Source organism: Megalops cyprinoides, chromosome 14 (assembly GCF_013368585.1).
Source record: "Megalops cyprinoides isolate fMegCyp1 chromosome 14, fMegCyp1.pri, whole genome shotgun sequence".
NCBI classification, from domain to species: Eukaryota; Metazoa; Chordata; class Actinopteri; order Elopiformes; family Megalopidae; genus Megalops; species Megalops cyprinoides.
In genome coordinates this window covers 19,161,250-19,186,548 of record NC_050596.1, presented here as the reverse complement: position 1 = coordinate 19,186,548, position 25,299 = coordinate 19,161,250, and the positions used below count along the sequence as shown (strand labels likewise).

General features: G+C 44.4%; 1 protein-coding gene across 3 annotated transcripts in view; it reads left to right on the top strand.

Moving 5' to 3' along the window:
* The window catches only part of LOC118789537 (tensin-like), a 130,687-nt gene that overhangs the window by 41,559 nt on the left and 63,829 nt on the right, over window positions 1-25,299 (top strand). For all 3 annotated transcript variants that reach the window (XM_036546006.1, XM_036546008.1, XM_036546007.1), the window contains exon 4: window positions 24,431-24,469. In XM_036546006.1, the coding sequence (XP_036401899.1) occupies window positions 24,431-24,469 (39 nt within the window). The remainder of the gene's footprint in view (window positions 1-24,430; window positions 24,470-25,299) is intronic.

Here is a 25,299-nt window from a genome sequence, read left to right as displayed (position 1 = left end):
TCAGGAAATAATTACTGTCAGAGGGCTTGAGGTAAAGCACGTTTTCCAAGTTTGTTCCAGCATGAAAAGTTGCGTTTTCATCAGGTTATCAACCACCGTTATGTTGCTTGAAGGCTATGTTTTAAGATTCAGTTAAGTTAAATAAATTAGATTGACCATCCCCTCTCCCGGTCTTACTGCGATGAACATGTGATCTTGGACCTCTGGAATCTGAGCCTCTGTAATATTTCGACTGTTTCCTCACCGACACACATGGTTATAAATCTCCACTTCCATTTTTAGATAAGACCTGCATATGGCCTCTGCGTAAGCTCAGCCACTATAAACAAACATTCGAACCAATTACATAACTTGGAGCAGGTCATGTGATTGGCCATTATGCTAAACGCTGTTAGAGTGAAGTGAGCACCGCGTTTGAGATCGTTCGCAATCCACATGCGAAGAGTTCTGTGTCAAAAACAGATGCAAATGCACATTTAACTAATCTAGGTGGAGTTTTATTCCTGATGTGAGACATGTGAGAATGTCTCAGTAATAAGTGAATGGCTTTTAGGATTATTCTATGGTGTGCATATATTGAGGAGTGTTGTAGAGGTCATTAGCACCCAGCCACTGTGTTCAAGTCAGAAACTGGAGGTTGGACATGCTTATCTAAATGACTACATCTAAGGAAGAGGAAAACGAGCAACTGGAGACTTCAGCATAATAACAGTTTACAGAATCTCACCGCTCTTTATAGCTCTGGTGTTGCATTTGTCTGAAATATTTAGTGTCTCCGTTTTATTTCATATGCTGGCACTCAGTGAAAAAATGTAAAAAAAAAGAAAAAAAGAAAAGAGGTGCATGAAAGACCATTTCTTGATGAAACACTGTAGAGAAACAGTCTGGCCAGTGTGGGTCTGTATCATGTCACACATGACGCCATGCAAAGGCAAGGAGTCTTTATACAAACATTAAAGTGGATGCATATCTGAAATGAAAACATTCTCTAAGTCAAATAGCACAAAGATTTAAAAAGCCAGTTTGGCTGTCTTTATTTTTTCGCCAAGCTTGTGGAGAGGATCCCAGACCTTTGTTATTTTGTATCTGGGAGCTGCTGGATTTTCACTCCATCGGTGTGTGAGCTTTTTTGGCCTTTCCAGCTAACCTATAACTCTCTCTTAACAACACCATAAAGCCATAGTATCAAGATGTTGTTGCTACAACAGTGTAACAACATTGCAAAATTCCACCGGTGGCTCGAGACTGATTGCAGGTCAGTGTGTGTGTGTTTGGAGAGGGAAACGGCGGTACTGCGTGTTCCGAAGTTGCTGATGACAGAGACTTTAGAAAGCTCTGTGTGAGAACACAAGTGGTCAGACAGTTAATAGCTCTGCGACCGTCTCTAATCCCCTCGTTATGTTTTCCCCCAGAATGATGATTAATATATTTACATTTCTGCCCTTTGCCTCCCTCCCCACTAACCCCTGTTTTTCTAGACTAAACAAAAGCACGCTATTGTTAGTGTGGGCCTGTCTTTTGCTGGGGAGACGTCGGCTCGCCCCGGGCATGTTGTAACGGGGGCGACTCGACGGAGTTGTCGGATAAGCGAAACAGCCCGAAAGCTTTGGTCTCCATCCCCCCTTTCACCCCAGAACCTTCAAGACTGGAGCAAAATGGACCTGCGGTTCTTGCTTTTCTGCTACTCAACCGGCTTCAAAGACCCGTCCGCAGAGCTGCGGTTGTGGACTAAGCTGGGTTTGGAGTCTTAAATTCAAGTCCGCAGTTCAATCCAGCTGTGCCGTGGGAAGGGAAGGGGGGAGGTGACTTACAGCCCTGTCCTCACTGGTGTGGAGGCCACTTGTGACTGGGTTGTCCACCCAAACACAGGTGCACCGTCCTGCTTGGATACAGCTGCAGTCTTGCAACAGGCTTACAGAGGCAGGAGGTCCAACTTGCAGCTGAGACAGGAACACACTCCCCACCACGTGCTTCTGATGTGCTTTCCTCTTTCAGCCACCAGTAAAAATGAATAGTAGCAGAAAACAATAAAAGCAATGTAGTGAAGATGCCCTGACTGGGTCTCCCTGTGTCCCAGACTCTGTAATGTAGATAAAGTAGGAGTGTGAAATGTTTACCCAGAAAACAACTGGATAGCCGAGTGCTTTCCCTGCTGTCTCATGCACTTTTTGCTTTTGCTATGTCATCGTGCCCAAAACACAAGCAGTACCCCTCTCCCCATCCCCTTTGCTGTGTGCAGGAGGCAGAGGTTCAGTAACAGAGTGATTGGCGTGGATGGTGAGCCGGGGGAGTGGGGGGATTTAGTCAGTTACCTGGAACCAGCAGGACGTTACTTCCATTACAGATTTTTTCCAGGATGAAATGAAATCACAGGGTGCTTTCTCCATTTATTGCCCTTATTTACAAGCCCATGATTTCCAAGCCAAACATTGTTTTCAAGCTAACACTGATTGTTGTGGTTGGTATTGTTTTTGCCTGGTGAGAATAATAAGGAGACTTTTCCTCGTCTGTGCCTCTTCCTGTGGCCCCAGCTTTCCACCTGTCTTTAACACCTTGGGGATTATACATGCTCTGATGGACTGTGACCACAACCCAGAAACCAAGACACAAAATCCATCTAGAAAGTACAGATTCATCAGAAATCAGGATCCAGAACCCAGAGTATTCTTCAGAGTTTTCTGCAAACAAGCATGCAGAAAACTAGGACCCTGGGCCCAGAATAAATAACCCAGCACCCATAATGCAGAACCCAGGACCTGGTGTTTTAGCTGCTCATCTTTGGCCCTGTAGGCTCTCTGCTGGTGGGATCTTTGAGGATCGTTTCTGAGGATGACCTTCAGAGAAGACTTTTTCTGAGGATGTTGGTCACAGAATCTTTTGTCTTCATATTAAGACCTACCGCAGCTGAACACTGACATAATCATACGAGACCGGAGTACATGTACGGCAGCCAGTGCCACGGGCTGCAGTGGATTGTTATTGCGTGCAGTAATGGCTCTGTAGGACCCGTGTTTATGTAATAAGTGCCCCTCTGAAGTAGCTTCTGTTCGTGTGTTGTCTCCTGGGAGTAGTAAGGAGTGAGCAGCAGTCCTAAGATCATTGGCAACCACGCAGCGCGTGAATGGTGACCACAGCCAGTCATGTTCTCCAGCACCGCGGTCGGCCTATGACCCCTGAAGTGGGTTCCCAGATCATCTATTCTCTGTACCCCCGTCTCCTGCTCTCCCCCAGGCTGCCTCCAAGCGGGGACACTTTGTTATTAACGGTGATTTATTGCCGGCGTGTAATTGAAGAGCCGCGCTTCTGGGACACGGCTAAAGCTCTCTGATTACTTCATTGGGTCCAGACTGGAGTCAGGGTTTGGCTCGGGGAAGAGACGTTTCATCCGAACACACAAGCAGAGAAATCAAGGAGATTTTGGTGGCGGTCAGCATAGTTTGGGTGTATTGATTCCCTGTCCTGACCCAGAGACCCCCTCCCCAAATGACCACAGTCCTCCAATCCTGACCAGAGTTACCCCCCCCCCCCCCCCCCCTCCAGACCCGAAGCCAGGCTTGGTCTTTGGCTTCTCTGTCTTCTTGTTGTTTCTTTGCATTGGCAGCTTAGACAGCAGCTCCAGTGTTCAGTGGAGTAAAACAGCAACCTCCCGCAGACCTGCTGATATGAGAGCCGCGTTCTCAGCGGTGCTGTGTTCAGATAGCTGCGGCCTCAAACCCGCTCCTAGGACAAGGAACATTCTGGGCATGAATGGCCTCCTGCCGTGAAACACGGCCTTTCCAGCCTGACCTCAGTTCAAGTGTATCTTTGCAACCCAGAATGTTTGTTGTTGTATGAAGCCTGCATGTAGGGAGAAAAGAGTCTGTAAAAGAAGAAAGAACTCCAGTAATAACATCAAGAAGCTCCTTTTAGTTATGATCACTGCTTCTGCTATGATCACGGGGGTTGGAGGTGTGAGGTCTCGCCATAAATCTGACTCTAGAGAAATTCATTTACTTCCCTTTGGTGCACTGGGGCATAACTGCATATGTGTGCCCCTGTGTGTGTGTGCGTGTCAATGCATTCATATGTGCAGGTGTCTGGGTGTAAGTTTATATGTCTTTGTTTGCGTGTTTCTCTGTGTTTGAGTGTGTGTGAGAGAGGCAGCGAGGGCTTACAGAAATTTCCTGGGTCTTACAAACAGCTAATGCACACTGTGGTATCCATCCAACTGGCCCGTGCTCTCTGTTTCTCTGCATGCTTGAGTGACATGGCAATAAATCCAATTGAATTAAAAGTCATGGGATATGCTTTCTGTTAAATATCTGCTGTTCATTTTGTTATTCTCAGCATAACAACAACAGGGGTACTATCGGCACAAGACACATCAGACAGCTGGTTTGTTCTTTCATGGGTTGTAAATCCTCTGTGGTCCCGAGAGGGGTCATAGCTATGTGAAGCCTCTGTGTACATACTGTATGTGCATGTGCGTGCATGTGTGTATGTGTTTACTTACAGACATATCCACACTTGAAGTAGCCTGAGATTCATCAGACACAGAGTCGCTGATGTAACTCCTTTCTCAGTCACACTCAGCCAATCCATGGATGTCAGATCGATCTTAGAGGATCATTTCCTTGACTGCAGCCTTCCCAGTGCGGGTTCAGTGCATTCTGAAAATGAACTCTGCTGTATTATCCTTATTACTTAGTTCATGTTTCTTAGAGAAAGGGTTCACACACACACACGTACACACAGAGGCACACACACACACACACACACACACGTACACACAGAGGCCAACATACATACATATACTTCAGTACTTCTGAGACTCCTGCTGTTCCCTGTCCTGCAGAGATGGGGCGATGTTTTGGTGTGGCAGACAGAGAGCACACACACATACACACACACACACACACACACACACACACACACACACACATAGGCGAGGGGCTGATATGTTCCATATAAAGAGCGGGAGGTGTGGGCAAACACGAGGGACGTGAACTTAAACACACGTGGAGGGTGAACTCGTGAGGAGAGCTCTGGAGATGTCTGGAGACGGATAATCGCTTTTGTTCAGCTCCGTCTGGCCCAGGCTATGAATGCTGTTGACTCCCCAGCCTTAAGTAGCGTAGGTCTCTGATAGATGACAAGCTGTTATGTAAAGGAGCAACAGTATGTCTATGATTTTCTGAGTACTTTATAATGATAGAATCCTGTCAGAGCTTTTGCTAAAATTAGCGCTGTCAGGACGGAGACAACTCTGATTAAATGTTCATGCGAATCTTTCTATACTGCAGCAGTGCGGTATAGAAATGCAAAATGCAGTATAGAAATCATCACTGGAGATGTGTACCTACCTAAGGATTTCACATGTGCCCTCGTATTTGATTAGCAAGCCAGGAAACAGTTTTACGAGTTAGCTGTCAGCCCAATGCATATGTCAATGCCTTGGCTCACCTGGTGATGGAGATACGTGGCTCAGTGTCCAGTCCCTTATCCTGGGCAGTGACCTACAAGTGGGAGGATGCATGGCTTGGCAAAGATAAGCCCCCGTTGAGCCTGCGGCTTGTTTCACAGAGGTGCTGACCAGGAAACGTGTCCCCCAGCCCCCAGTGACCGCTTTGCTTCAGGGGCTGCAAGTTCACTGAACAGATAGATCCATGTCTGAACACTCACCTGGGTCAAGCGGATTAATGTGAGGACTCTTTTGGCTGTACAGTCCCTGTACTTTAGGGAGACATACAGGTCATGGGAAGGGTCCACTTGGTGTGGTCCCTGAATTTGGGTTTAACAGTCTGGATATCCTTCAGTGATGACAGGCCCAGCGGAGTATTTACAACCCTTAAGGAAGCAAACCGAATTGTGCTGTATTGATACAGTGAGTTGTTGAGCAGTAATCAGCTCTATGATGTAATGCCCTGCAGCTGGAAGGTCATCCAGGTCTCTGTTGTGTGCAGCTTTCTGGAGCTCTGTGGAGTCTCTCTAGAACCAAGCGTAGTAAATGCACATGCACTAGGGCTTTTGGAAGGAACATAACATGTAAACTCCAGGCATGAAGTAATGAGTGAGTGAGTGTGTGAGTAAGAGTGAGAGAGAGATAAGGCAACAGGCTTACAAATATTTTTTCCCTTAAGGTTTTGGATAGAAGCATAAGAATGTGATGATAGCATATGAGGAATATAGCTACAGTGCACAACCTGCGACAGCGTAAGCACTATAAATAGCCAAGACCTGTAGGACTCGCATTCCAGAGCTAGGAAATGAGAGTCTGGTCCAGCTGTCTGAAGAAGGTAGTTTTATCAAAGGCAGCCTGTGATTAGATTAGAGAGGTTCACAGCACTGGGCTAACACGTCCCCGTGTGAACAACTGTACGTGTGTGTGTGTGTGTGTGTGTGTGTGGTTGTAAGACTGCAGGCTGTTAACTGTGTGGCAGTTTTTGAGTTTTGAGTTAGCAGTGTTGTGTCTGAACAGTACACATGCTCACACACAGACCTAGCATGGTAAATACACTAGAAATGATAAATATTACATACATACATACATACATGCATACATTAATATTGTTGATATAGCTATTAATGTAACTATGGAAAGTATTTACATTAACATTTTATTGTTTACTATTTACTTACTATGCATGTCTGCAGTTGTATTCTTAAATGCAAACCTACTTCATACTGGAGACATTTCTTGAATACTATGCTGCGCTTCTCCACATTAACTAATATGCCCTCATGTCTCGTTCTCTTAACTCCCTTAATTTTCAAGTCTGTCAAGTGTTTTAGAAGGCTAATGATCTGACTTGCAATTCCACAGCCAACCACATAAAGTGTGTGCAAGTATTAGAACCTCAGTTGTAGGGGCACAGAAGAGTCATTGTATGTATATGGCAGGTTAGAAAAAAGGGGCCAACGATTAAAGACCACAAATTTCAAATTAGATAAATGATGTAACTGAGGTAGCCCCTGTTTTTGCCAAAACTGCTTGGCTTCATTGGATAACGCTGGGAGAAGCACTACCGTAGAATACAGTTTTGTGGAAGAGTGGAGGTCTGTGAATAGTATCCTGAGAGCCAGCTGAACAGTCTGTCCTGTGTCTAATCCTCTCCAGCCCAATGTGTTCCCGTTTGTGCCCTGAGCATCGTTCTCTGTGATAGGCTGCCTGCCCAGTGTACGCATTCTGATTGGCCGCCGCATGTTCCCACAGAATACTGAACAGTCTATTCCCTTTCATGAAACATGTGACTGTGTCTGTGAAATCTAGTAGAAATTCCAGGAACAAGCGGCAGGAATGTCTCTAAACACTCGTCTGTCCTCACTCTGCCTCTCACCTGCTGTCCCTCTCTTCACCTGTGTGACAAGCACACTCCTATTTGTATCTGTAGATAGCTACTGCAGTGTCTGCCAACCGGTGACAATAAAGGGTGGGAGTCTAAAGAATAACTATATATATATAATATCCGCTATACTTGCATGGTAAAATAATGGCTTAAAAATATGTAATGACTTAAGGCATCGACAGCTAGAGTAAAGCACATTCAGAGACTCAGTCACCAAATAACTGCTCCATTTATCGCCAGGACAAGAAGGATCAGTATGGGTTGGGGTTGGGGTTGGAGGGGGGGGCTGTTGGGCAGGGTGGGGAGAGAGGAGATGATATATGGACAGAATTTCACCTATGCTCAGTTTTGTTCATACAACACCATAAACACCCCACTTCAGTACCATCACAGCAGGTTGTCCACAGGAGCCTGCCACTGTGCAGGCAGGAGTGCATTAATCAGTAAAACATACACACACACACACACACACACACACACACACACGCACATGCACACACACACACATGCACACACACACTCACACTCCTACATTACAGTATTTCATATCTTTGTTACTGAACTGACACTTTGAAGTGCTGTCGACTGCCTGCTGTCTGAAGCTGTTCGCCAACATGTGTCACAGCACAATTCGCTGTTAATGAGAAAAAGCGCTCCGTTGGCGTCATTATCTAGGACATAGCAGTTGTCCGACTGCTTGTTTGTACTCAGTGGTCTCATTTGTAACACTCATCTGGTCATTGTGGTGTGACTGAGACAGTTGAATGTCAGCAGTATTCAGTGAATATGCAACAAAGAAGATACTGAGAAATATGGCAAGTTCAGGAGACTGCAACTCCTCAAGGCGTTTTACTGCACGAGGTGTCATGGAATGCTCAGATGAGAGCAGGCAGTGATTGCTCTCAGACCCCCGAGACAAAAATCAAGGTATGTTTTTGTACATTTCTTTAAAGTTTTCCCCTGAAAATTGCTGGAAAAATAATTGTGTCTAGACACACTGAAACTCTGGGCCCATAAAAAACTCAAATCAGACAATTCTCCATCAAACAGCCCTGCTGTTTATGTTTCAGGGTGTGGTTCATTTTTGGTTGATATTAAAGTGTCTTATCTGTGTTTTATCAATTTTTTTATTGTATTTTTGATTCCATTTTCATAAATAATTATCAAACCGCTGTGGAAGGCACTATACATGTTGTGTTGTTTTTGCCAAGCTGTCCTCTGTAGATAGGAGGCAGTTCATTACCTCACACAGGGTGAATAGACGAGCACTCCTGCAGTTAAGATTCAAATGTGAACTGTTTTTGCCAAAACTGGCACAATTTAATAATATTTATAATAGCATATTAGGCTTACTTAGCATGATTCATGGATCTCAAAGTGCTTTCAGTGAAGGGGGAGAAGTGACTAATTTCAAGCTGAGGTGGAGAGGGAGGGATTTATTTTAGCCACTTAAACAGGGGGTTGGTCAAATGGCCTGATTCAGAAAACTAGATTGGGACTTTAGCCAGGGCAGTCCCTACATTTTGTAAAGAGAGCCACAAGGTCTTATTAGTGAAATGCTGGTTTTATGTCTTATCTGAAGGACAGAAACTGAACCATTACTGTAGTCCTGGGTGGTACTTAAGGAAACCTGCGGGTCTGAGGACTCTGACCCAACAGAGGGGCATATGGAGGAGTTTTAGTCCGTCTGTTATACGCTGAGCTTTGAGTGGGGTTGCTGAACCTTGGATAGTGTGTGGCCGTGGAGTGTGGCTTTCAGCTCCACAGCTTGTGTTGAGCTGCTAAAACCAAGTCAGTGTGTGACTGTGGAGTAGAGTTTTCGGGTTCCCGGCTTGTATTAAAGTACTGAACCCAGGTCAGTTTGTGACTGTGGACTCTGCTTTTCAGTGTCCCAGCTTGTTTTCAACTGCTGGCCTCAGATCAGTGAATGACTGTGGAGTCTGGCATTCAGCTTCCCAGCTCGTGTTTAATCTGGAAGCTGATAACAGATAGGGGAGGGTGGGGACGTCCTGTTCATCAGACTCAAGTCTGGCCCCTGTACTGTTTGGAATTTCAGCTGTACGTGCTGTTGGAAGCGGTTCTGTTTTTTTTTTTTCCTTCTCCTTCTTGTTTTCCCCACATGCATGCGTGTGGTTTGAGTGAGAGAGTGAGGTGGGGAGAGAGTGAGTGAGAGAGGGAGGTAGAGACAGAGAGAGGGAGAGCGAGAGAGAGAGAGAGTGCAAGTTAGAAAGAGAGAGGTGTGGGAGCAGACTGCAGCTACACTTCCCAGACCATTGTGCCGTGCGCTTCTTGAACTCTGGGTGTTAAGACTGAAATCAGCCTCCTCCTGGCCATATATAGTCTCAGTTTTCCCTGACTGGGGAGAGGAGAGGACGAGTTGGGGTGAGACCCAGAGAGTTTGGAGTCAGAGGTGCACTCCTGCACACATCTAGATCCTCGGATTACTCCCGGTGTTTTCAGTATTGGGCTGTGAGGGAGCGTGTGCAGGTCTGTGCTGTGTGCTGTCAGGACATGATGCAGTAGTGGAGCCCAGAGAGACAGGATGGCCACTGCTGTGTTTCAGGTAAGAGCCATGGTTGCTTCTCCTTCAGAGACAATTAAGGATGTCCTGAAATATGCCATGCATCTGAGCTCTATATGAATTATTATTATTATTATTATTATTATTATTATTGTTGTTGTTGTTTTTGTTGTTATTGATTTATCCCATAAACCGACCTCTCAACAGCCAGATAATAAGATGCTGGGTTATGGTTAATGCACTCTGGTTGCATGTTGGGAGAGAAACCACATGGCTAAGTACTTTCAGATGCCTTGTTTGGTAGAGCTTAGAAGAGTTCATGTAGATCTCCTACAAAATATATCTGACATGAAAAACTGCATCAGTCAGTCAAGTAATATGTTTCTGTTGCTGCGGCTGTGTTGAAAATCAAATGGCAATGGAAAGTTGTTTTTTTTATTAAATGGAGAAGAATAACAACATAGAACTGATGCATTGTGTGTTTACTACTGATATGAGTCTGAGGATCTTGATTAAACTACACACTTGCACTGGAGTGCATGTCCATAAATTATGAGCATACTGAGAATATTGAGTGGTATGACGAAGCCCAGGCTACATCTCAGATTAAATACCTGAAGGCTGATGGGTAAATTCAGTCACGGGTTCCCTCGTTACTGTCCATGACTTGTAGATTGCGCCTCGGAGCTTGTGGAAGAGTGGCCGGCTGATGTTTCACATTGTGTTGTGGGACAGCTTTAATGAACAGTTAGCTCTTGGGATCCGCTGTAATTGTACATGTTCTCAGTGTCCCGGTGCCGGCGGTTTAGATACACGCACATCGGTGCTGTTGCAGAGCTCTCTTCCCAGGAATCCCCTGCTCCTCATTCTGTCTCTGACTAAGCTGCATGGCTTGCACTGCCGTGTCTTAAATAGATGGGATTTTCAGATAATTTGTGGATGTCTTGGACATATACCCTTCTCAGGCAGAATACATGTCCCCTATCCACTGGTGCATCACTTATCTACCATCAAGCCTTGAGAGGTGGGTTCCATCCGTGGTTGTTTGCATCTCTGTTAGGGTAGCAAACCTGTCATCCATGCTGTCACCAGCCTGCCCCTCGGGGCTCTGATCCCTAACTCAGTCATGTCGCAAACAGAGGCTATTTGCGACTGTGTGGCGACTCCTTTCGACAAGTCTCCCCTCTCTAGGGGAACTGTGACAATTATGTTGGGCAGGAGTCACAAATTTCCCTGAACAATGGGTCTCCTCTGTAAGGTTTCTATGTGTGTGTGTGTGTGTGTGCGTGTGTGCGTGTGTGTGTGTGTGCATGTCGTGGTCAGGGAGGCACACCCTGATCTCAGGGCAGTCACACTGCACATTCTGTTCGGTTTATTTGCATGGCAGATGCTCCTGTAACCTCTGGGTTACAAGCCCAGCTTCCTCCCTGCTACACCACACTACCATATGTGCACTTCACCTGGAAACAGCAGTGCGTCACCCAGCGCTGACCCAGGGGTGAAACTGGAGGCAAGGTTGAACAGTCAAGGGTCAGTCCCTTTACTCCTTTCCTCTCCTTTTTTTGGACAGTTGTTTACCTCTTTTTGTTACTGAAAGGCTGAAATGAAAGTTTTGGCAGAATCTCTGTTTTTAAGGGAGAGTGAGTCACTCATTGTGTTCCTTTGAGATTCAGTGAGGCCATTGTAAAAGAAGATAGAGAGGCAGAGCGTAGTGGAAAGTCGAGTATCCTGTTAAAGAAAAGGACAGTGTTACCCATAAACCCCCACACTGGATATTGTGGACAAAAGCACCTGGTCCACCTATCAGTGCTGTGTGTCGTATTGGTGGTCCAGACCAGCCATTCTTATGCATGCTTCTGTGAGTGACTACCAAGAGCCAGTGGACAAACAGCGCAGGCCAGATACGAGAGCTGTCACAAGCGTGGAGCGTGGGAAAAGTGCTGCCTGTACATTTGGCATGCTGCAGCTGCAGTTTCAACCAATTTGGCTCCAGTTGGAGCAACGGAGAAATGAAGTGCGTTGAGAAGCATAGAAAATGCATTCTTTGCGAGACCACAGGGAACGGTTTAATCAGAAGACCACAAGAGACACGGTTCTTAGTGGGCCATAAGGAGTGGTTTCATGAAATGAACACAGTGAGCGCGATCATTAGATGGCAGTGGGGAGTGCCTTCATTAGAAAACTTGGATGCTTCAGATGAAAGAATCAGCTTTTATTTAGAGATAAGTTGAATGTAATAACTCCCCTATATCTGAGAATATTCCTTTTTTGCACCAGCTATCTTCCCACTATCAGTGTCAAGCAAATTCCTCACCTCTTTCTCCACTATGTCCAGAATGCATTTGGGATGCCAAATGTAACCTTAACCACTGTGTACCCTCTCTGTTGAACTCTTAAGATTTTTTTGTGTGGGAACACTGAAGATTCACTGGCACTGGTTTCTCTTTAGAATGATATGGTAATCCAGTCATCGAGAGGGAGTCTTCTATCACTCACTCCTACAGGCAAACTTTGAGGTTTTAGTGCCGTCACATACAGTCAACTATTTAGTTGTAACATGTAGCAGAAAAAAAATGACAGCTTAAACTTGTTAAAGGGGATTAGGCTGACAAGGATGTACTAAGGACTTTTTTTTCTATTATGACATCTGCTGCTCTGTAATCATGTGAGTCCACTTCCCTTCCCCGACAGTGAACCTGACTGATATGGGTTTACTCATGGTGTCCAGAGAGAGGGCGTGGTCACCGGTCAGGCTGGTTGAAACACAGAGGCGAGATTATTTCCCCCAAGGACTCGTTAGAGAACTCTTTATTGCAAGAAAAGTCACCAGCTTTGCAGAATGGCCTCAGACTTTATCAAATCCATTGTAGTGATTCTTTTTTTAGCTTCTACCTCCAAGAGAAAAATACGAGCTTTACAGTTGTTTTGGCACATCATAACATTTAAGGAGTTGCTTTAAAAAGCACACAAGAAAACAGCAGGCATAGTTCACGGCGAATGAGAACATTTTTGCTATGGTGATTTTTTTAACGCTTCATGGCCTGATTAAGAGGCTCTGAAAATTCCTGCAAATACATTTTTTTTACTGAAGGATGGGAGGAGGAAGGCTCTGTGCTGAACTCCTGGAATTCCGCTTGCGGAACGTCTGCTTAGAAATCTCCCATTATAGAACGTCATGGATCATTTCATGTTATAGCTGGAAGATGCATTCGTCCCACCACAAAGAGCCACTGAGACATAAATCTGCAGGTCTGTTATTCCTCCCCTCAGACAACCTCTCCTGTCCTCCTCCTTTCTCTCCTCTCCCTCTCTTTCTTTCTCTCTATTTATTTCTCTTTCTCTCTTGCATGCATACTTTCTCACATATTTGGTCTCAGGGAACCATGTGAAACTCCTCAGGACTGAGCTCATATGGGAGCAAGTATGTAAAGTACATATTGTTTGTACATTACCCACAGTTCTTAGCAAATGTGAAAAATAAAAATGTGTGATGTTTTGTCTTTGGCACATCCCAGAACATAAAGAATCACATAATTGTCTGGGTTAAGTAGTTCAGAGAAAGTGTGTATACATACCTATGCATATATGTCTGTGTGCACATGCATTATCAGTAAAAGTTGAATAACACATACGTTTACAACCCCTCCCAGTATTTCATTAATGACTACATACAGTACTCTGAGCTCTCTTATGAGCTTCAGATTTACATCCTGATATAGCACCATGTTTATTATATGTATCATACATTTAATAAATAGGCATACATACATCATATAAGTCATACTTGTATACAAGTAATACACAGGCTTAATAATGGTATATGTGGAGTGCCTCCTACATGTCAGCAGTAACTGCTGCAAGTGAAAAAAAGTCTGAGGGAGGAAGAGGAGAGATGTCCCGTTCCCCTCTGATCCCATCTCCTCTGTGTCTCCACATAAATGCAGCTGCAAGATCCTTGCAATCAACAGGACCATCTACTGTAGGTCCTGTAGTACAGGGGCCAAGTCCTATATCAAACTATCCTGTAGGATATTCTGTTGTTAAATTTACCTCCATCGCACACTGTCATGTCAGGGCATGCCCACTCAGGGGAGGCTAAACATCCTTGTTAGAATGAAGCCCACAGGAGATAGTCTTTTTCTGTTATCCCCACAGGGAGACTGCCCCCATCCAGTTCGACTGCGCAAATTGATTCAGTATGGCAGGATTTATAACCATCAACTGCATCTAAAAATGTACATTCAATCTTGGTGATAAAGATTATGGGGGGCTGTTATTGTACCAGTGGCTGTGCAACAGGACATATTCAATTCCAGCACAGGTTTTTATTTTTCTTTTTTTTTTTTTTTTAATGAGGTCACAGAGAATTAGGGGGACTCTGTGTGTGGGGCCCTGGTAGATTTAATGGGTTTGTTTCCACTCAACCTAACTGAGCACAGTGACCCCACTGACACTCACTGCTGAGGCTCTCCACAGCTCCCCCACTGCATTGCCGTCCCAATGGAGGGGAGGCGCTGATTTAAGACCCCTCCCCAGCCTCCATAATTCTGAGCCGTGACTGAGCAGGACATCCATAAACACACAGTGACTGGTTCCAGTGATCCATGGAAAGCTGTGAGTTTAAGCTTTGGGAGGGGTAGGAGGTCAGTGGAAGGATTGCTTTGAGGTGACGATGAATAACCGGCAAACAAAGGGACAAGGACGTTTTAAGAAAAGCCATCTGGGTGAAAGGAATAAAAGTTTCACATGCAGCAATTGTACAAAGGGTGCTGCGGGTGGCGGCTTTGGCGCTTCTCTAAAGACGATCTGAGAGCCGCCGTTATGAGTGAGTGGAACGCGCATTTTAAAACTCTGTGTAAAGACTAATTACACTTCATTTCTTTCCCTGGATTTTAGCCACCAGTCTCTTAAATAAAGAAAAAAAACACAATTACCATTGACATCTCTCCATTTTTTTACTGTTGGACTATTGCAACTTCTCTCTCATTGCTACCTAATGTCTTTCCTCTTCTTTCAGACTGTAATGAACAACTGCTGAAAAAAAGTTACGATTGTACCATTGTGCGAATGCAAAGTCAGCAGAGCCCGAGTGCGGAGTGTTCAGTGTTACCGTTGGCTTTTTGTCATCTTGACTAGAGCAGAGGAAATGGTGAATTGCTCAAAGTGCTACCCATGTGAAGTGGATCAGATATCCTGAACATAGCAGCACTAAAGAGCCTTGGCTCTCCTTTTCATGGCTACAAGGCCCAGAGGAAGCCATTAAGGGTAAAATTTGTGAAAACATCCTGCCTTTAATTTTGATCAAATATGTCATCGGGGTTCTAGGCTTTACCTGAAAGAGTTCAGAGTCCCCATTAATATTCACCCTTCTGAAACGGAACCCAGAAGGCCTCTAATGGTAAAAACAGTTCCCGCTTTAAAGAGTCCTTCATAACAGAAGATGTAATGTACAATGTTCTGTGGTCATGTGGACCTAAATCAGGGTTTTAACCATTGTCCCATACCAACCATAATTGCTCAAATGAAATGTCAGTATTTTTCAATATGCTGAAAACATTCTGAATAAAAACTGTGTATGTGGAGATCACTGGAGGAGTCCATATAATGACAGTTATGCCTACAGCATTATGTAGATTCTAATGAAAATTATGATGTGTCCCAGTACAGGTGTTAAAGTGGATAGTTAAAGCGGATTCCAGTGCCAAACTGACAAAGGATATGCTAATTAGCTTTATTAGGATCACTGGCATTGGCTAGTAAAAAGTGATTTTTTTGAACTTCTAATGAGATTGTTTACTGAGGCTTGATTGAGGCTTGTTACTTTCGCATAAAGTGCTTATTTGACCAATGCAAATAGTTGGAACCAGAGGAAGAAGCAGTTTCCCTCCCCTTACTCCCAGTATTTTATGTGGGGTTTGAAAATGAATGTAAAATACTTTGTTGTGTATTGTTAGTTTCTGCATTTATCCAGCCACTACTGTTTTCAATAAATGATTGTGCAGTGTGTATCCTTGGTGGTTTTACTGCCTGATTGCTCCCCTCATGGTTAAGGTATGTGCATGGTGATTCATGCTGGATAAAGTACAGTGCACCAGCTCCAAACTAAATAAGTCTACAAACCTGTTGCTCACACATGTCATTAATGAGTTTACAAGCTGGGAAATTCAATGTTATGACACTGTTAATGTCAAATCAAACACTTATTGTCAGATGAATGCTGTAAAGACTTTATAGGAAGATACTTTTCTATCTTTCTTCTTGAACATCTTTATAACTTCTTTCCTTCTTAAACGGTTCCACATTTGCAGCAAGCAGCATTCAGATCTATCAGCACACTGGTGATCTTGGCTGAGATGGTTTAAACGGAAATAGTAGCTTAGCCTAGGGACATTACAACATGTATTTTTTTGGTGCATTTCACGTAGAAATCGGTGTAAGTTCACCTACCTACTCTGTAGTCCTCTACTGCTTAGGATTCAGGAGAAGGTCGAGACTATTGCTTCACAGGTCCGGTAAATGCTTTTCAGACACGTTTAGCCATAAAATGATCTGTTGGAGTCTATTAAGTTTTATTTTCACTTAGAGAACGGAGTCCAGAGTCACACCTGTGATTCATAAACAATCAGAGCACATATTAGAATGATTTATTATAAGACACCCTTTTAAGAACCCTTTCAAATATTTCCTAAACATAATATAAATCTGTCAGTCCTTGAAAGGTATGCGTTGCTTTTGAGTTCAGATGGATTTGTAGTCAATTCCATTACTTCAACGAACATAACACCACAGAGATAAAAAAAAGCCCTTTAGTCTTTCTGGTGTATTTAGTGAAGTGTCCAGTGATTACAGTGTAAATCGGTCTCGTTTTCTGGCAAAGTATTAATGCATCATCAGTGTAAGGGTGTGATAGCAGCGGGATCAGCACATAGTGGAATAGGAACTCGAGCTTTATACTGGGCAGCACAGCCACATCTGCCTGACACCTGGCGTGAAGCTGCTGAGAGCTGAGATCACTGAGACCTTTACCTGTAGGACTGATATATACAGAGATAGTCCAGCTCTGAGCTGCTCTGGGATCAGTTTACAGGTGATGGTAGCGACGAACAGGCTGGGACTGTGTCCCTCTGCCAAGCAACAAAGAGAGCTTTAATTACAAGATGAAGCAAGATGAAGCTACTGACAAATCCATAACTAATAGCAGTAGTTAAGGGACGGATTACTCGCAGTGGGCATGTTTTGGGTATAATCTAGGCACTGGAATTTCAATCAACACTAATGTAAAGTAATAGGAGCCATTGTAGAAGGCTGATTCTAAAGCACTCCTCTATTCTGGGTTTGTAATAATATTATGCAATGGCCTCCCCTTCGTGACAGAGTGGAGAGGCGCTTTTTTGTGCCTCAGCTGGGGGTCGGTGCTGGAAGGTGCTCTTGGATCAGCCCAGCTCCTTCGGCAGAGGTGCTCCAGACGTCGACTCGCTGGAGCACACGTGCGTCTTTCCAGACACAGGCCGGCTCCGCCCCTCCCCGGGGTCCACCGTGCTATGTGAAACATTTCCCTGGGAACAGGAATTTTGGTGGGGGAGCTTGGGAACACTGTGCCCCCCTCCCTGCCCCAAGGGGCTTGGGGGGTGGGCTCTTGTCAGGCCCACTTTTCCTTCCAGTACGTTTGTGGAAAACATGGACGTTTGGATGTTCTCCTCTGTTGCTGTGTTTGCTGCCTTCTCTAAGCTCCGATTTATGGCCTATCAGCAGCACAAAGTCAGGAAGCACCCTGTCGAGTCTCGACGGACCAGTGATGTACAACTTAGAGCGGTGCTAAACCGAGAAAGGTGTATTTCTAACTGGGCGCTGACAGCCATGCACACTGCAAAGGTCACTTGCTTACAATGCCTTACATCTCTGGGGACTCTGCTAGCTCTTTTCATTATCGTGCAGTCTCACCTCTTAGGTATTTTCACTCTTGTCAGAGTCGGTTCTTATCAGTGTGATTCAGGCCACATGTGGCTTCTTGTTGAATCACGTCATCTTATAATTGAAGTATCGTAATTTGGACTTTCTGTCAGCATTCTGTATTTATTCACAGTGGGCACTGGTGCCATGACTCTTTTCCTCTGGCTCATACTTCCTTCCTTTCCTGATGCCATCAGGCTTTGCCACTTGATCTTAAATGAGTGTCTGTCTATTACAGAGAGGGATCCTGCCTGAAGGATCACTCCTAATTCAGTGCAGCATCAGGCCAGCTGTTTCAGAGAACACCAAAGGGTTTGTGTTGTAGACCTGGAATCAGCCTCTCTGTGCGGAAACAGAAATCACACATTATTAATTAGTAATAATCAAGTTGTGGAATGTAAATAAGATCATAGTCTATTTGTTAGGAATGTATGCTGTTGTATTAAATTTTTACGTATGGTACAAAGACTTTCCAGGAGTTTCCAGGATCAGACTGGAAGTATAGACAACACCTGGTGATTGATGTTCAACAGATAAGATGAACAGACAATTTAAACCTCTACATAGGGGTCTTAGTTGTGAATCCTGCATATGTTAATAATAATAAATTATTACATCAGTGTTACAGAAACTATAGCACCAGTTGTTTTACCTACAGTGGGAAGCTATGTTTAGATCTTATGGATAATTTTCAGAGATGCTACTACAGGGTCTCTACTCTACAGTTGAGAACTCTTGCCTTACTGCATAGATTTTGTGTCCATATTCATTGGGCATGAACTCCAGAGTAATGGCTTGCAGATACCTATTTCATTATGACTTATAAATAAATATATATATATATATATTCAATGGAAGTGGAGTGTTTATTCAGGTTATCAATATGCTAAATATTTATTCTGGAAGCACTCAGCAAGTATAAATACTTAGGTGACTGATAAAATGTGCCAGGCATGCCAAACATGAATGTGAACTAATATTATTTTAACAGAGTTGATTATGGAATGATTTACGTCCATGTCAACAATCCTGAAACTTCCCTCTCAATTCAAAACATTCCTCCTGGTATTTGAACACCACAGATCCAGTTCCACTTTGCAGCTAAAATGTCCAGTCGTATACACTTCGAAGTCTATCTGAGGTGTGAAATCTCCACACCAACAGGTAGTGTAGATTTATTAGGCTTCATAATTCTCCTGTGGTTGCCTGTTAAATGCCATAGTTGACTGTTACCAGGGGCTGGTCCAAGACCATAACAGCACAGAGCTTGAGTGTTCAGAGCGTGGACGTCTCTCTGAGATCAGGGAATGGGGGGGGGGGGTTGTCTTTGTATTGGGGCCAGGAGTATTGAAAAATATTTAAACACTTCAGTCCTGTGATTTAAGGTAGGGGAATGTAAACATTGCTGACGAGATGACCGTTGCGTCAGGGCTGGGCATGTTTGAACGACTGTAAATCCCCCCTGTTCCTCTGCCGTGTGCCTCCTGTGCTCTGTGCCACTCACACACAGACTCCCTTGCCAGACACAGCCCCTCCCTGACCCTCCCCTGGCCTTCCTCCAGCCCCTCCTCCCATTTCTAAACAGAAAGGTCAGGGAAAACACTCTGGTTTAATGTACCTTTCCTACAAACAACCCACTACTGTCCTAAATCTCCCATCACTTAACTGACATTGTTACATTCATTCATGTCAATGTTGACATGAAGACAAATCTAACCACATCAAGCACCAAAAAAGGAAACATTGGTGTCATTGTTGTTCCAGTGATGAGGTCAATTCATGTTCTTGTGTGTGGGGCCACTTCTCTGGTAAAGAATGCTTTTCTGAGTGTAAATTTCATCTGTTTTTACTGTTCCAGCCCTCCTGTAGTCTCCTTGTGACTTGGTCAGTTGTCTGATTGGGCTCTAATGCTATTAGTGTAAGCATGTACAGAATGCCAAAACACAGCTAGACTTGATTACACTATCCTGGACTGACACATGCTCTTTCCCTCCTGCATGAAGAGACAGAAAGCATGACCGTGCGACCAGACCGTGTCATCTGCACATTTTGGTTTGGCGTGAATTACGGATGGTCACGGTGGCAAAAGATCTCTCTCCACTATGACCCTGCCTACCCAATTATCCATGTCCGTTGAGTCTTTCATGTCACTGGATGACACCCAAATCCATAATGGTTGTTTTTATCTACAGCCATCACGCTATCTGAGCTGTTACATAATCTCTGTAATTTCTCAAACACAACACTGATAAAGCAGTGTGTTGGCAACATTGAGAATTCTTGGTAGCTAGTCCAGTCGGTCCATGTTGAAGGCTGTTTTGAGGTTTTTCCAAAACAGCTATTTGAGGGTGCAGAGCTGCCAATGAAAGTACCTGCCTGGATCAGTCCCCAGCGGGGGACTGCAGTTATCCCCATCCTGGTCAGCTACAGAGAAACGTGCTTAACATGACCACTCAGGGTCATGAGACCCTTAGAGAACAACATCTCCCTCAATGCCTTCTGCGCCAGCATTGCTGTAAACACAACTTCTCTCTTTCTCTCTCACTCTCAGGCGATGACGTGATGAGCCAGGGGATTTCATTTCTGGCCGTTTGTCATTAGACCTGTTGTGACTGTCCTATAGCAACCACCTACACAAGCCCCAAACAAACAGCCTTGCGGTTTGGGCAAAGCTGTGGCTTTGACAGCTGGCCTGGGATGATTGTGACACTCTTCACCGAGGGTTTAAATTGGACCTGGAGCAAAGCAAGTTTCTAGAGGAAGGAGGGGCAGAAGTGAAGAGGTTTGCAGGGTTGCAGACCTCCTTTTAATCTCAAAATGAATCCCAGAGTTCCGATTCCCAGTAGCTCAGTTGGCAAGGCATTTGCTCTGACTGCAGGCTGAGCCCAACCTGGGGTCAATACTGGTCGTGTCGTTTGCCAACAATGACCAGGATTCTACAGCAATGGAAGAAATTGGCATCACTCCACTGGGTTCTTCAGGTGTCCATGAGTTACTTGGATGACATCAGCGGAGTAGAAACTGTCCTCCAATGAGTTCCACTCTGCTATAGTGTGCAGTGTGACTTTTAGTGTAAGAAGCAGGCATTTGCTGCTAGCAGGTGTGCTGGAGGACTGTGTTTGTCTTGCTTCAGCACTCCTGTGAGAGCACAGAGGCTGTCGTTGTGAGAAGAGCTTAATATAAAGTAGACAAATCCAAAAATATGATTGCATAAAGGGGAAAAAAATAAAAGAATACTACCATTTCTCGTCCATCACCATTGTTTCTGATGTGGGACTGACTGGGAGGATTGTGGGAGGATTGAATGTTGGAATTAGTATTATCATTAATGCCATTCCATTTGAAATGGAATGCACTTCAGTCTAGAATCGAAAAAAAATCCACTCCTTTGCAGAAAGAGACATTTGGACTGACACTAATAGACAATTTATTTGTGGCTTTAAACTGGATTTTTTTTATGCTTGATTTTTTTTATGCTTATCTGGATTACATCACCATTTACCTGATGTCTGTGCTTGTACAGCAGAGAGCGTGCTGATAGCCTTTAAATCCCAGATGAAATATGAACTTATCTCTCAGTTCCTTGTTGCATGCTGTGCCACACGTACTGGTGTTGTTGCAGTGTACGTGCGTGTGTGCGTGAGTGTGTGTGCAAACATGCGTGTGTGTCTGTGTGTGAGTGTGTGTGTGTGTGTGTGTGTGTGTGTGTGTGTGTTGGGGGGGTGGGGGTGGGGGGGGCAGCCATCTCTGTGCTGCAGATTGAGGTTAACAGGAAAACAGCACTGGCTCTACTGGGTTTAACATCTTCCGCAACAGTGCGTTTGTTGACCGTGGCCGCAAAGGGAGGCCTGCAGTTTTCTCTTATCCTGTTCATACTGCACTGCACCGCACATTCTCTTCAGAGCTGAATCACAGCTGGGTAATGGCGCTTACATCCGAAGGGGACACGGAGGTGTGCGCAGGGAGAGGACAGGGAGGAGGGGGGAGGAGTGATCGTGAGGGTGATTGACTGCAGTGAGTGTGGGGGGGGGCTGTCATTGCTTTGACCTGCAGGCACTGGAGGGTGAGTGGGTGCGAGGGTGTAGGGTCAGGTGATGGGGGATCCTGGCAAATTGACAGGCAGAGATAGTAACTCCCACAAGCCTGTGTGTGTGGTGGGAGTTTGACCCCTGAGCCCCCAAGCTCCTGAACACCTCCAAAGGAAGGAGGGTGCTCTGCGCCTGGAGAACTAGCCCATCCTGTTCAGTTTTGGAGCCAATAGCATTACATTGAAACAGCATGTTGGCTTTTGTCACGCATGGTGTTTAAAAATGCAGCTTTGATGTGGGGAGGAGGTGTGATATATTGAAAAGAGAGCCAGATGGCTGTAGGTTGAAATCCTCAGGTGGGTCTTATAGAGTACAGCTGGATAATTGAATAATATGTACAAATGAAAGCTATGCAAGTCACTATGCAAGTTTGTCCCTATATGTTCCAAGTTATGTTCTAAAAAGCTTTCATACCTTAAGTCATAACTAAAAAGTCAGCAACATTTTCAGCCCTCGACATGGAAGCACCCACAGAAACAATTCCAGCATGCGCTGGGGTGTGCTCATAATCAGATCATGCCACGCCATCATTATTTGTCCTCTTCTGACAGCGTGCCGTGGTGACTGTCCCTCAGACAACATCCTGTTGACATTTACCGAGTGCAGGAAGCAGGAAAGAGCCAATTAGAGGACAGAGCACACTGAGAGATTCTTAATATAGCTGCCAGAGTTTACAGACGTGATATCATTGATCATGATGACGCAGAGTAAGTTTACTCCAGGGTCAATATGGCAATTGAGACTGAACAGAAACAATTGGGGGATTAAGCATCAGTCTTTATTCACTTTCTGTAAGTAGACTTGTTTTTTATTGCTGTTTTTTTTTTTTGGTCTCTATCTTTTCTATATGTCACATCTGTCTCTCAATCTGTCTATCTCTCTCTTTAGTCTATTATTGCATTAGTTACATTGTCCCTTTAGCAAAGCAGTTAAATTGGTTCACCTTTCGGGGAATCAGTAACAACTGTCTTTATTCTGATATAAATGCCAATTATAGAGTTCACTTTGTTCTGTTTTACTTCTTTGGGACAGTTATGCAATTTCTGAGAGGGGCAGTCAGGGGATCCAGTCACTGATATTCAGGACAGACTGAATGTCTGCACTCAGTTTCAGGGAAACTTGCATAATGCATCTCTGTGGCTCTGTGACACAAAGACCAGCTGTTGTGATGCAGTATATGCATGTACATCATCTCACAGATGCACACATCAAAGCAGAGCGCTGCTGTAATGGAGAGGATCTGTGATTGGCTATATCCAGCGTGTGTTTGAGCTGTGCGTTCATTTCAGTTTGTGCCATTCCAGTCTCCGTGTCCCGAGGAAGTGATTCTTCTTGATTCTCTGATTAGAGGGGAGTGAGTCATTAACGCTCTCCGTGCTCTTTAACCGCCACTGAATTTGTTTGCTCGCTGTCTCCGGGATTGGTGAGGCAGCGGTCAAAGCTCTAATCGGATTATTCTAGATTTGAACAGATCATGAGTTTCAGTAAAGCAGGCCTAAAGAATCTTTAAACAGCATTGACTTTCCAATCCTTCTCCTGCTGGGATAATTGGATCTGCATCTATAGCTGAGCACAGACACACTGTTTGCTAGGAGTTCAGTCTCTGTTCAGCTTTTCAATGATGCCATTAGATATGGCACAATAATTCAATGAAAGTAACCCCTTGTGTCCTGTCTCCAAGTGTTAGCTCACAATAATTGGCTCTTCTCTCGGTTCTGCAATGTTAAGATTAAGTGTACTGTCCTGAAGAAGCATGTGGCCAGTTATAAAGTTTGTGACTACACTGCCCTCCTCAGTTGAATTATGACCTTACAGGTGAGCCATTACGCTTGTAGTGACATCATCACCATCTCATAGTTTGTCTGGGATGGTACAGTTACACAGATGTGAAAGAGTTCACAATAACCGTTACAGGCACAGCTGTCCAGCAAGTCACTATTGTGAAAGCCAAGTTAGCTTACATTGCATCACATAGCGGGGCATCTCTTTGTTCCGGAGAGCATTTAATGGACAAATGCTGTTTTGCGTTAGATAATTACATGATAATAGTACAGAGGTAGGCAGAAGATGTGTTTTCATTTTAAAACTGCGGTGCCATGTATTCTAGGCATGTATGTATAGCTGAAATCCATCCACACTTCCAGTCAGCTGTGTATGCTATACTCTTTCTGTGAAATGCAGACGTATCTCTGGCCTCCATCTGTGACATACTGTACTGGAACTAATAGTCCCACAGCTGGAGCCAGTGGCCATTCAGTATATTGTAATATGTGTCAAATTACCAATGCAGGCCATGGTCAGAATCCAGAGGCAGAGCTGTTTTTTATATGATAGTTTAAGTCTGTGGTGGGTACAGCCAGGGCTGGCATTACTGCAAGTTTCTGTCAGTCCTCAAAAGACTTGCCAAATGTTCCCAAAGGCGAATGTTTGGGAAAACCTTTTTCACTGAACACCTTCCAGAAGGATTATTAATGTGAAGCAGATTAAAGTCATTCAGATTCAGGTTAAAACCTTCACCAACTCTCTGTCCTCCCTTTGCTCTACAGGTTTCTACGTCCTGTGTCCCTGCTGCCAACTATGAGCTGGTAAGTTGTTTTCCACTATCTTTGTTCAGATATCACTGTGTGTTTTTGTGCTCTTGACACTGCATATGAAGAGACTGACAATCTCATTCAAGATTGCTGAAACATTTTGAGATCATATTTGAGTTAATGTATGTACCATTTGCCATGAAAATTGTGTCTCTCCTTGGGTGACCATTTAGATCAAAGGACCCTGGGAAATGTAGTCTATAAAGACGTGCTGCGCTGGTAGCGGACACTTCGTGTTTATGGGAGTAGATCATAGCTGGATCGCAGAGTAGCCTTGCCTGGGAAACTCTCTCAGCACGGCCAGTGGAGCTGTTTAAAATCCCCAGTGGGAAAACAGCATTCAGCCATCTGGCCTTTTTAGGTCTGAGCTACAGATGTACTGCAGGGCCCCGAAAGGTTTTCTTCTCACAGCCTGTACTTGTACTGCCTTTATCTTTCCCCCTTGGTGAGGCAGAACATCTTCCAGAGTTCTTACCTGCAAACACAGCATTTCTAAACTTTTTAAAATTTACTTGAATGTGTGCCATTTCCTCTGCATTCAAGAAAAGAATGCCTTCTACTCAGTTCTCATTTGAATCTAAGGGAGCATTGAATGTGTATTTAACATATTATTTCCATTGCGTATTAAGTTATTGCTGTATCAGAAGTGCCAACAATGGAGCAGTCAACCTTGTTATGTTTGTGGTGTGTGATAAATAGTTTATCAGTCAGTAATGCGACAGGGAGGATTGGGTGACCGTCACTCTTTTAAATGGTATTTTTAGATGTTGAGGTCTGAGGGGTTAGCAGGCAGCTGCAGTGCCTTGTTGAGAGAGTTTAGGGAT